At 38.1% G+C, this 13,827-nt stretch overlaps 1 protein-coding gene across 2 annotated transcripts in view; it reads left to right on the top strand.

Annotated features, from left to right (window-relative positions):
• THBS2 (thrombospondin 2) overlaps positions 1 to 13,215 on the top strand; it is a 65,425-nt gene extending 52,210 nt beyond the window's left edge. For both annotated transcript variants that reach the window (XM_072141006.1, XM_072141005.1), the window contains exons 18-22: positions 1,967 to 2,194; positions 3,024 to 3,295; positions 3,382 to 3,479; positions 6,997 to 7,136; positions 11,974 to 13,215. In XM_072141006.1, the coding sequence (XP_071997107.1) occupies positions 1,967 to 2,194; positions 3,024 to 3,295; positions 3,382 to 3,479; positions 6,997 to 7,136; positions 11,974 to 11,981 (746 nt within the window). In that variant the 3' untranslated portion in view covers positions 11,982 to 13,215. The remainder of the gene's footprint in view (positions 1 to 1,966; positions 2,195 to 3,023; positions 3,296 to 3,381; positions 3,480 to 6,996; positions 7,137 to 11,973) is intronic.
• The last annotated feature ends 612 nt before the right edge of the window (positions 13,216 to 13,827 follow it).

Raw genomic sequence — 13,827 nt, 5'->3', positions numbered from 1 at the left:
GAAAGGAGCAGCCCCCCCCCCACCCTTGGGAAACATGTGACCTTTTCAAATATATGAATAACTCCCTACACTCGGGATTGGCTGTAGAGGAGCAGGGGGCGTCACTAAGCCAGTACTAACCTCTGCTGCGGTGACCTGACATGCTGCATTATAGTGATTGTTGATGCTGTGAGTTCCAGCTCAGCTAGAATTACGCTATGTTGGTCGGTTATATTAGTACATCACTATTGTGCAGTTAAATTAAATATGCAAATACATTTTCAAGGATAAAATAAGGAAAACTGCTTTTTGCCTACCTTTTAGTGCAGCCCTTTTAATATCAAGCATGAAGTCTAATGACACGATGCAGGATAATGGCCAAACTGTGGATTTCCAAGATTTCCAACTGTGGACAAGGCTGTTTAAATGTGTTTGCATCTCTTCAACATAGTGTAGGGAACTGATTTGGCCAAAGGGTCTAGCTTTACAAGGTAGCCAAGGAGCATTGGGGGTCATTTACTAAGGGGCCGATTCGCGTTTTCCCGACGTGTTACCCGAATATTTCCGATTTTCAGCGATTTTCCCTGTATTGCCCCGGGATTTTGGCACACGCGATCGGATTGTGGTGCATCGGCGCTGGCATGCACGCAACGGAAATCAGGGTGCGTGGACGAACAAAAACCCGACGGGTTTGGAAAAACGCCGCATTTAAAACAAAAAATGTGTCGCGGAGCTTGCACTTACCTTCACTAGGAATAGGCCGGTGAACTTGAGCGCGCTCCGATGCTTTTCAGCGCAGCAGCGCCACCTGGTGGACATGGGAGGAACTGCCTTAATAAATCCCGGCAGGACACGAATCCAGCGCAGAGAACGCGCCGCTGGATCGCGAATGGACCGGGTAAATCTGCCCCATTGTGTTCCAAATCCCATCTGTGAAAACACACCGGTATTTGCATACTTACTTTCCAAGAATCCTACAGGCCTGCAGAGGCAGCGTTCAATGGCAGTCTCCTTAAAGAAGTGGTCAGTCCAAGAATTGACACTGACTGTGTTTCACAGTCTTTTACTGTAAACATAACCCCATGGCTATTTAAAGGAAACCTACCACCACGGAGGTAGATTGGGTGGTAGGTGCCTCTATTGTACATGAGGATAGCCCTTTTAAGGGCTAATCCTCATGTCCCCTTTATCTTTTATAACTTTTATTCCCCTAATAAGCAAATTTTCTAAAGAGGCTACTGGGGCGTGGAGTAACTGAAGCTGAGGCTACAAGGCATGGCTACTCAATGCCACAGTAGCCTCTTTGATACCCCTACCAGCTACGAGGAGCTGCACGCCCTTCTCCGTAAAGTCGGAATACCCTTACGTACAGTAGAGGCACCTACCACCCGATCTAAATTAATAGTAGATCCGTGGTGCTAGGTTTCCTTTAATGATAAAGACTGCTAAAAAAACATTAGCTTTTATCTTTCCCTTATTTAGTAATTTAGTCAAATTTTGAGACTCAATGTAATGTTTGTGTTTATTTAACTTTTTGGTTTTCATGTCCTTTTACCTGTTTAAGCTTTTACATAAGAAAGATATTCACTTTTCATTTGCAGTAACATATGGCCTTAAGCTTAAATGTATGATTTACGGTATCTTGATCCTAATAGTGAAGCCACAATAGAATGCTCTTGATATTAAATATCCACTATGGAATGTTCCTGCAGGCAACTGCGTCTGGGATAAAAGGTCTAAGCCAGTTATTACTAAATTACATACCTTGTAGCATGCCAAAATAAAATAAATCAGAGAAATCTACCACTATCCGTTATCATTGTGGAAGTGACACAGAGCGAGGCAACAGATTTATAGACTTTCACGTGAAACAAGATTTATTTGGCATTTTGTTTTTGTGTTTGTTAGAAAAAAGTGTTGAGGTACAATATTTTGATATCTAGGAGTGACAGATATTAACATCATATATATTTTTTTTACTCTATAGGTGATGGCCGGGGTGATGCCTGCAAAGATGATTTTGATAATGACAGCATTCCTGACATTTATGATGTCTGCCCAGAAAACAGTGGAATTAGTGAGACAGACTTTAGGAAATTCCAGATGGTTCCTCTAGATCCTAAGGGAACAGCACAGATTGATCCCAATTGGGTAATTCGCCACCAGGGCAAAGAACTAGTTCAGACTGCTAATTCTGATCCTGGAATAGCTGTGGGTATGTTAATATAATAGTATATATTACCAGTTATACAATATACATCCAAAAAGTCACTGTCATACTGCCAGAGTAGAGTTTATTTATGCCTTATTTTACTTTACTTAAACACTTGATTTATTTTAGAAATCATGTAACTTTTATATAAGCATAGGTATTTCATTACTGCTTCCCTTTTTCAGTTAAAATGAAAATACCACAAAACATATAACTGAGCATATACTATAAAGCCATTGTTCATTATTTTTAGGGATTAAATAGTGCATTTGACTGTATCTTTTTTATGAACTAAGAGTAACTAGAACCTAGTTCTCCTTTGGCCTAGAAAAAATGAAGGAGAAACCTTAACCACCATCAAGTATCAAAAAGCTATTTTGTGTTGTAAGAAGCAGCAGGACTGTCAGTCGGTTTTATATTCCAGGATTGTAACTGGACTATCAATCCTGTGGCGCACTTAGTGTTAGATCTCTTGACTGAACAAAGCACAGAATCTCCCCTCTTCTCTGAGTAGGAGCAGATGCAGGCTTTTGGTTACATAGTACAGCAGTGGAGAGAATTTTGAATGCAAAGATCTAAGAAAACAGAACTAAGTTTAGCTACAATCCTGTAATATAAATGCAATTTTCACAGTCCTGCTGCTACTAAAAAAAAGCACAATATGTTAAGTTCACACAGCTATCTGGGCCCATTAACTTACACTGTACCAAAACTGCCAGTAGTCTTTATTTAAATGAATGCAATACACTTAAAATATTTTGAAATTTACCATATTAAAATTATGATTTGACATGCATACAAAATATTCTTATAGTTTAATTCACTCTCCTAGGTTATGATGAATTTACAGCCGTGGACTTCAGTGGAACATTTTTTGTTAATACAGACCGGGATGATGATTACGCTGGCTTTGTGTTTGGTTATCAGTCTAGTAGTAGGTTCTATGTTCTTATGTGGAAACAAGTCACACAGACTTACTGGGAAGATAAACCATCCAGGGCATATGGCTACTCTGGAGTTTCCCTAAAAGTTGTCAATTCTACAACAGGCACTGGCGAGCACTTAAGAAACGCTTTGTGGCATACCGGGAATACTCCAGGAGAGGTATAAGCAAATTTAGTATCTAACTATTGTTAACTTAAGTAAATGTTTTCCTGACTCTTTGTGCTAACAAATTACAACTTTCTTAGGTGAGAACATTGTGGCATGATCCTAAGAATATAGGCTGGAAGGATTATACTGCATATAGGTGGCATCTGACTCACAGACCCAAGACTGGTTATATTAGGTAAGAGATATGGCATCATGTGTAGATTGTATAGAATGCAATCTACACAAACGTGGTTTAAATGTCATTGGTTGAACACTTGACTTTGATCTAATATGGACTAAGAATTCAATTACGTGTGAATTAAAGTGGTTGTACCAAGTTGTAATGTTATCCCCAAAATTCCCTTTTCATCAAATGGTGGAGCACCAAGTCTAGAATGCATCCTGATACTCCATTAAAATCTACAGGAGTGCCGGAAATTGCTGAACAAATATCATTGGTGTCTAGCTGAGTGCTGTAGACAGTGAATAGTTCCGCAGGATGTATGCTTGACCTGCCACTCCATGCATTAGTGAGAATGGGATCCCTGTTTTCCCAGTGGTTAGACCTCCACTGAAGAGATTGTTACCCCCAGAACACAGAATAACATTAAAACTTGGTATAATTCCTTTCATTTTTATCAAACATTACGATATTCAGTCCATCTAGCTAAAAGAAAATCCCTCTTTACCCCAACAACGCTTTTACTTCTATTGAAAAAAGAGCTTGAACCAGAGAAAAAGAAGAAAAATGTACCCACTGGTTCCAAAACCAATTGCTTTATTTATTTAAGCTTGGTTTATCATTGAAAACCATACTTGTTATTTCATTATGTTTCTAACTAATGTAACAAACCTTAAAACATTTGGAACATTATAGGATAACTAAACCTGTATAAACAATACTAAAAAAAAAAGTGTTTTGATGTAGCACTGTTTAACATAATATATGGTGCGTTAACTTATTTAGATAATAATAATAGAAGGCACGGTTCTTTGTATTAGCTTACACTACAAACTAGATATCCCATCTCTTCAATTAAAGTCTTCTACATGATCAAGTATGTTACTGTGTGGATTAGCAGAGACGTTGAATATGTTTTTATGAACAATCATATACTCTTATATACTCGAGTATAAGCTGACCGGAGTATAAGCCGAGGTACCTAATTTTAATACAAAAAACTGGGAAAACCTATTGACTTGAGTATAAGCCTAGGGGGGGAAATGCAGTATATAGCTAGCCATCCCCCTTTCCCCCAGCATATAGCTAGCCAGCCCATGCCCCCCAGTATACAGCCAGTCCCTGCCCCCCAGTATATAGCCTGCCAGCCCATATCCTCCAGTATATAGCCTGCCAGCCCCTTCCCTCCAGTATAAAGCCTCACAGCCCCTGCCTCCCCAGTATATAGCCTGCCAGCCCCTGCGGTATATAGCCCCCCCCCCCCAGTATATAGCCCCTGCCCGAATATGCCAAGCCGTTAAAAAAAATAACTGACACTGTACTGGCCTTTCCGACGCCCCCCCCCCCCCACAGGTCCTCTTCTTGCTTCAGGTGCTCTGGCTCCTCTTCAGGTCCTTCGGCTCCATTTTTGGGTCCCCGCTGGACGACGTGAAGAGGAAAAAATAGAGATGATTACATATATACATCTTATAACAAGATGTTCAGGCCAACCTTTGGGTTGAAATTGAAATATAAAAAAAACTGTGAATAAAACTTTTTTAATGAAAATAAATAAAAAAAATAAAGTACTCCAACCTCTACCATTACATATATGCATGTTATAAAGTACAAAAAGCCTACAAAATCACAGTCCCCCCCCCAAGAAATATTGCAGCAACACATCTGTAACATTCTCTATCATAAATTCAAAACATTATTGGACCTGCTCATTGAATGTTTAAAAATAGCCAGAAAAACTTGCCAAACATTAATTTTTCTTCAAATTCCTTTCCAAAACTTTCTAAAAAAGCAATTAAAAAGCCCCAAAATGAGACCACTAAAAATAATAACTCTTCACATAGAATATCTCCCTTTTGTATAAATCTTCAAACTATATAAATAAGGTGATCATTAGAAGAAGGATAGCATTTTAATAGTACAGTACAGTGAATGGCCCAAACAAATGCTGAAAACCCAAAACAAGAATTGATGATTTTCTTTTCTTCCATCAGGATAGAGTTAATAAAATTTCATCAATAAGCTAAAGATGCCTCAAAATGAAATATATGTAAAATGCATCTTATCCAGCAAAAATATTCCGTAATATGTCCAAACAGCCAAAAAAATGTAAGATTTTTAACCTATACAAAGTGTCAATGATAATCTTCCCTACAGTGCCATGGTGTGTGTCCATACAGCGGTTTACCACTAAATATTGGCATACTCAGTAGAAATTGGGTATCAAACTTTGCAGTTCATTTGGGTATTTTATTCATTGTGGATGTATGAATTTCATGAAAAATACCTGAATTAAGCATGTATATCTCCAAAGAGTTATCCAAAAATTTGTTTTACATACGTTGCAGGGTTTAGTTTCTATAATGATGGTTTTACTATTATTTACTATTTCGCTATTATTTAGCTGAAAGGGTTCCTCAAAATGTAGGTTTTGTTGATTTCCATGAAAATGTGAAAAATTGCACCTAAAGTCTTGAAAATCACGGAGATTTGTAGAGAATGATACCAACATAAACTAGACATTTGTGAATTTTAGTTGTCAAGTTATTTTGGTGTCATTTTCTGAAATGCAGAAAATGTTGAAATTTTAAAAATTGTAAGAATTTGAATGAAAATAATCTCAAATTCACCTGGATGTTAGTGTTCCAAAGGGCTAACCACATATAGGGGCATATTTACTAACAACAGTTGCACTAAATGCAGTTTGCCTGCAGTTTGCAGTTTCAGGATGTGCCAGATTCAGGATTTCTGGTGCACGTTCTTCATGAATCTGCACCGACACTGTGCTGTCAGTGACTGTTCCCTAATTTGCGCAGGCACTTCTTAAATACCTGTGCAAGCTGTTTGTACTAAAAAAAAAACATGCAAAGTCCTACAGAAAACTGGTGCACGGCCCTTAGTAAATGTGCCCAATAGTGTCACATGTGAGATATGAAAAAAGGGCGGTGTCAGGAAGCTGTAAAATGGCCAAGTCTTTAAGGGGTTAACAAAGCTTCTACTAATGGTCTATTATATATTATTTCATTTTGAAAAATATCATAATATTAGATCCTGACCCATCCTGCAGCACTGGATTGAAGTATGTTGTAAAGCAAATACAATTAAATACTGTAAGGCTACATTCACACTACAGTATGGGGGACGTATATACGGCCGACGTATATACGGCCGATATACGTCTCCCATACACTCCTATGGGCTCACGGCCCTGTACGGGAGCGGTACGGTGCAGCACACGTGCGGCACCGTACCGCTCCGTAGCCCGGGGAAAGATAGGACATGTCCTATCTTTCCCCGTATTACGGCGCCGTGCGCCATTAGTTTCTATGGAGAGGGGCGGGGGTGAGCTGCGCTCACCTCCTCCTCCTCTCCCCGCGCTGCCGTGTGCCCGCCGTGCTACGGTGCAACGGGCTCACGGCAGTGTGAATTTAGCCTAAATGTGAAAAGTTAGGTTTTCTCATTATAACAATTTTTTAGTATTACATTGTCTCTAGTATATACTTTAAACTATACATGACTTTTTTTTATACCTCAGAGTTGTTGTTTATGAAGGAAAACAGATCATGGCAGATTCTGGCCCATTATTTGACAAGACGTATGCAGGTGGACGACTGGGACTATTTGTTTTCTCCCAAGAGTTGGTATATTTCTCCGATCTCAAGTATGAATGTAAAGGTAAGTGTAATATTTTGGGGTATGTTAGTGTGGAATATTTGGATTTATTCAAACAATTGATGAAATACTGTTGGACAAAAACTCAATAGTATTAATGGTATAATGAGATGTAAAATTTATGGCACTTTAGCTTATTTAGCATTAGAAGTAAATACTATATTGTAATCAAGTTTACAGAGCTAAATCTAAACTAGAAAGAAACAAAGTTGGTACCTTGTATTCTTTGAAATAAATATGGGAGACGAGTAAAATTAACAAAAGCCTCTTTAACCAACTCTAAACTATTATTAAAATAAAAACCAATTCTATCCAATTCTTCCACTGGAATCACAAAGTGGAAACAATCAAAAAAGTAAAGGAGGGGTTCAAACCCGCAACCGCAACCCCTGTCACCTACCAATCAAGCCTCGCAAACCCTAGTGGTTAAAGACTTGTGGTCGACTGTCCCTGCACTAGATGGGTGCAAAGGAAAGAGTACAATCACTGAGTGACAAAACATAGACGATCGAACAAGTGATGTAAGGCCTACCCCGGGTCCAAATCAAGATGGTGGCTTAGCACAGAAATGAGAGGCAAGAGAATAGTGAAGAGAAAAATAAGACAGTAGGTCAGGAGACAGATAATTAACCAGCACCCTCTAATGGAACTAGGAATAAATAAAGGGAGTAATGGACGCAGCCCCCAGCAGCTAACTGGTTCAGCTGTCCATCTCTCAAGCCACAGCTGCACACAAACTGAACTCAAATTTACACCCAGCTTTTCCCAAAAGGCAGCTGTCAGTCAAAGGCAGCCCTGCATGTGGCTTTCAAGCACAGAAGCCATAAATTTAATCCCATTCAGTATGCTGAGGGCCAATCAGCGAGTTATGTAAGATTAGTTGCACACGGGTAATGTATTTAAAATGACATTTTTGTTCTACTTGCAAAACACAAAGAAATTAGTATTTCTTTATATATGAATGTCTGTTTACTGAAAAAAGATACTTTTGAAAAGTGCTTGAGGTATGTCAGACCGGAAAAGGCCTGTATAGTGCAGGAGGCATACAGTCTAACCACAATGCTGCCAGACTCAAATGTGACCAACCATGTGGTATAGACATAATAAGGATTTATCTGAAAAGGCAATGTCACGCTGTTCGTTTGCAACAAGTCCATTTCCGCGTCTGGTAGCAATATGGAAATAGACTGCATGACTCTTACATTTATAATGGAGCTTGAAAACGTGATTGTTATTACTAAATTAGGAAACAAAGGTGAAATCTTTATTGATTTACTGTGGTCATTGAAACTATAAAGGAAAGAAATTCAGGAACGTATCCAAGTATCTGAGATGAAAGGAGTCAGTAAAAGTGTATGAACGAATTATGCTATCACAACATATTTGGCAAATATATAAAGTTGTTTCTTCTTTCACTTGTATGTCAAGGTGGAATCAAGCCCAATCTATATGAATTCACAATAATGACTCCATATGTTTATTCAAAGCATTATATCATCTATCTGTGTTCATCCAAGAAACAAACTATCACATAAAGTAACTATAGTCTGTGAGGAATTTAGACACCCGCCAGCTGTTCGGATTTCCTGTTGCAATTGATGTTAAATATGATGTTAAGAAAGAAGGAAAGAAAGAAGGAAAAAATGTATTAGACATATATGTAGAATATTAAAAAATAGGCCTTTTAAGAAGATATTGCCATTGGGGTCTTAATACTGCAAAACTGCATGATACACAAATTATTGCTTGTTATAATACAGGAAGATTATTGTCATCCACTTCTGGTCAGGTAACTAGAAATGGCTCTTTGGAAATATTAACCCCTAGACGCACCTAGACGTTATAGTGTGTCCTGGTGAGTGCTTCATTAGCGCATCAGGACGCACTATAACGTCCCGCTTCTGGCACCGGCTCACGAACAGAGCCGGCACCAGAAGCAGCGGCTGTCAGCTGTCTATCACAGCTGACACTGCGCTGTAACACTTGTGATCGGAGCCGGCGTGTAAGGATCTTCTCCCTATGGTTCGGATCCCCCGCGCCGCTTATTGGGGGATCCGATCCTCTTCTGGGATTCTCCCAGGACTGCCAAGTGCCCCGGGACTGCCCGATGCTCTCAGCAGTCAGACCCCTTCCGGGGGTCTAAAATAAGACCATTCTAAAATAAAACCACTAGAAAGAACAATCCTTTTTGCAAAAAATAAGCTCTAAGTCAGATTTTTCAGCCGAAAAATAAAAAAGTTATGCATATGAATGTCGGTGATGTTAAAATGTTAAAATTAACATTTTTGCCAAATTACTTTTTATTCAGTAAAAATGGGAACAAAATTAAAAAAAATCTATATAAATGAGGTCTTTTCGTAATTGTGGAGACCCATAGAATAAAAATAATATACTATTCTTATGGTATGGTTAACAGCTAAAAAAAAAAACCCAAGAAAAATCTTCCTAAAAATTGATGATTTTCATTTCCTCCACCAACAAAGAGTTAATAAAATCTTACCAATTAGCTATAGATGCCCCAAAATTATGTACCAGAAAAGTGCATCTTATGTGGCAAAAAAAAAATAAGCTCCTATAGGTCTACATTAAAAAAACTAAAAAATTATAGCCTGTACAATGTGACAATGCAAATGTCATCTGGATGGCGCCTCCTTCCCTTCTATTCCCGGCCGTTCGCCCACACAGCAGGTTACCACCACATATAGGATATCAGTGTACTCGGGAGAAATTGGGTATCAAACTTTGTGGAGCCTTTTTCATTTAGTCCATTGCAAATGTTTCATTTTCCACCCAAAATTAACATATTGTTAAAAAATATTTCAATTTGTAGACCGCACCTCCATTTTGTTTTAATCCCTATAAAACCCCTAAAGGGTTAACAAACTTCTTAAAAAGTGCTTTTTCGTACATTGAGGGGTGTATTTTCCATAATGGGGTAAATTACGAGTCTCGCTATTATTTAGGCCTCTCGCAGTCAATTAAAAGTTGAGCAGGTCCATCAAAACACGGGTTTTGTTGATTTTCCCAAAAATTTGAAAAATGCCACCTAAATTCTGAGCCTTATAACATTCTAGTAAAATATGTGGAATCTTAAAAAAACCATGCCAACATAAAGCAGACATTTGGGAAATGTAAGTTATGAATTTATTTGGGCGCTATGACTATCTGCATCAAAAGTAGACAATTTAGAACTTTGAAAATAAAGAATTTTTCCAATTTTTTTCCAAATTTAGGTATTTTTCATAACTAAACACAAAAGATATCATCCAAATTTTTAAACTTATTTGAAGTACAATGTGTCAAGAGAAAACGGTCTCAAAATCCCCTGACTATCTTATAGCGTCCCAAAGCTATAAGCACTTATAGTGACACAGGGCAGATTTGAAAAAATGGGGCCGCGTCCTTAAGGCCAAAATAGGTCCCATTGGGGTTCATCTACATCCTGCCAAGTACAAGCATGTTTCCCGGTCATATTTGTGGTTAAGGTTTTTACCAGATATTCTACAATAGAATGATTTAGTGTGAGCCCCCTTACATACTCAAGGCTAGAGATGTAATAATTATCAGGTTTCAGGAAAATAATTGTGTTTGAAATTGATTTCCTGCTTGGCTTTCTATAATATCTTCAGACTATGACTGGATAAAGGACATCAGTGCTAAAAGAAGGATGAATCATAGAACAGGTTAATCCACATACAAACTCTGATGTAAACTTAGCAGCACAGTGAGTCTTTCTATTCTTTCTATATTTCACTGTATTGATTCAGAGAGAAAGACAGGAGACACGATACAGGCGCCACATGTGTGAGTCTGAATTTTTAGAAATTGGTGAGATGATTCTTTAAATGGAGAGGTACTCACCTATTGTGGTTGTACAACCGGTACAACACGAGATAGTCGCTTTAGGGTTATCTCCGGAGCGGTATTCGGCAGCTATCCTGGCTATCATGCAGACAGATTGTCACATGAGAAGAGTGCAGTGATCCAATGGGAAGTTCCAGGACGGTATCAGCGCCAATAACTCGGTTTGGAGAAAGTTCTTATCTTTGTATAGTTTAATTTTATTGAGCTTGCTAAGACGCGTTTCGAGCCCGGACCGGGCTCTTCATCAGTTAAAACAAAGCATCCTTTGCATGCTTTGTTTTAACTGATGAAGAGCCCGGTCCGGGCTCGAAACGCGTCTTAGCAAGCTCAATAAAATTAAACTATACAAAGATAAGAACTTTCTCCAAACCGAGTTACTGGCGCTGATACCGTCCTGGAACTTCCCATTGGATCACTATATTTCACTGTAGGTAGAGACTTCCAGTCTTATTGTATTATGAAAATTTTGTGGCAGTTGATACAAGGAAACTCCTATCACAGTTAGTAAAACTGATTGAGGAGGTTCCTGTCACACCATCATAAATGATTCAGCATAACATTCCACCTAGAGGAAATGGTTTTGTCTCTAAATGGGGAAGTGGGACTGTGGGGTTATTTGGATTAATACTGAAGCAAAGTGAAGAAAAAACAAAATGAATGTTTGTTAAAACAGGTCAGAGTACGGTATACAGTCAGGCTCAGGTTGCAGTAATAGAAAGTTGTGTTTATATTGGAAATATTGGGGCAGATTTATCAAGCAGTCTGAAAGTCAGAATATTTCCAATTGCCCATGGCAACCAATCACAGCTCAGCTTTCATTTCACCAGTGCTTATGAATATTTTAAAGGGGAGCTGTGATTGGTTGCCATGGGCAATTGGAAATATTCTGACTTTCAGACACCTGATAAATCTGCCCCATTCTGTCTAATATTTCAATTCTGTTTACTACAAATGTTTCATTTTTATTTTTGTACAGATTTCTAAGAAACATTTGATGATGTAAGTGTACTGTACATCCCATGTGACCAAGACACCTCAACTTGACCTAGGACTCCCAACCATCATGAAAATTACCTCTTTACTGCAAGCACAGTGATGCCTCATGTAACCTCTAAGGACAATGCAAAAGATAAAAAGGTTGCATTATTGCAATCCATCAGCAGAGGCAGAAAAGGTCTGATTCTTCCTACTGGGTTGATAAATCAGCAGTTTAAGATGGGTGATTTGTGTAATAGCATACATAATAATTTATTCTCCATCAATAGCCAACTCACACATGTTACCTGTGCTATTTTTATCCTGATTCCTTTTTAATTTTCTATTTTTAGTACATTGGAATGTGTATAATATTGTGTATCTCTAGCTTATATTAACACCTTAAGCATAAGCAAGACCGTCATGTAATTAGAAATATTAGGTAAAGTAGCCAGTCTAATTGCAACAAATTGCTCAGGGGTCCTGTGCTTTCTGTGCGATTCTTGTACATTTTATAATCACTTGAAGCTTTCATTCTGGTGATCAAATAATAACTGCCGTTACTTCAAGATTCGGACTGGTAAGCGCATTTTCAGACTACAGGTATTTTCTATGGAATCCTTAGCAGAAATCTAAGACTGACAAAGAATGTCTGGACACACTTGGGCACATTTACTGGCCGTGCGTCAGTTTTCTGTTGGACTTTGCACATTCTTTTAAATGCAAACTGCTTGCACAGGTATTTAAGAAGTGTCCACATTTTGACGCTGTACTATGCTTCACGCGACACAAATTTCTGCACTTAAGGGGGGCGTTATATTGGTCAGTCAGACCAGATTTAACGTGCAAAGTCCAACAGAAGTGTGTTGCATGCCCTATGTTAAAGGTGCACCCAAAACTGTTGGGGCAGTGCCGGGAGCACCAGATACATGAAGAACTATACACACTGTTCTTACTAGATGTGCCCCATTGACTTTTTCAAGTGGAATCTGAGCAGTGTTCCATGCTGCTTACTTTCACAGATTTTTCTCCTTTGACAAGATATAGATCAGTGAATCTTTTTTACTTTTTTGTGAATGGGATTGCAAATTGGAACGTGTCCATGGTCCCTTATTTGTCAGTATATTTGATAGTTGCTGCAAAACAGATATTAGAATTAGGTTTATTGCATTGCAAAGGCCATCTGTGTAATGCAAATGAAAAAAACATATAATTTCTCCATTTCTCTCTTTATATTATTAAATCTAGCACATTTTAAAGAGATTTTGGATCGTGGCAATCTGCTGGATTTTTTTTAGGACAAGTCTGTGTTCTATGCACAATGTTAAGCATAATGTTTATTATATAATGTAGTAACTAGTAAAATCTATTTTATTTAGTAATAAAATATAAGACTTATAAATGTGTCGCTATTGATAATTAAAAGTACACTATAACATTCATATTGCTTCATAATCCAAACTTCATTAGCACAATATACTTTAACAGTGAGTAAAACATACCAGCACATTGTAAGACAACAGTTGTTTAAATACCATGGGAACAATATTCATTTATATAGAAAGTCATTGCATAAAAATACTTTCCTCAGGGACAACACTTATTACAATTGTTCTGTTATTATGCATGTGATATAAGAAATCTGCCATGAATAAACACATAATATTTCATATCCATGTGTGAACAGTTTAAGTATACTTGCTGTTAAAATAACCTTGTTAGAGCGATCAGTATTGCATCATTTCACCCAAATCTTCTAGGGATCTTATTACAGGGCCGAGTTCACTGCATGAAACTTGGTCCGTGTGGCACCCGGATTTAACATCCCGAAACCAAATCGGCTGCACTGAACTTA

This window comes from Engystomops pustulosus, chromosome 3, assembly GCF_040894005.1.
Source record: "Engystomops pustulosus chromosome 3, aEngPut4.maternal, whole genome shotgun sequence".
In the NCBI taxonomy this organism is placed as follows: Eukaryota; Metazoa; Chordata; class Amphibia; order Anura; family Leptodactylidae; genus Engystomops; species Engystomops pustulosus.
This window is presented reverse-complemented; position numbering and strand designations above follow the sequence as displayed.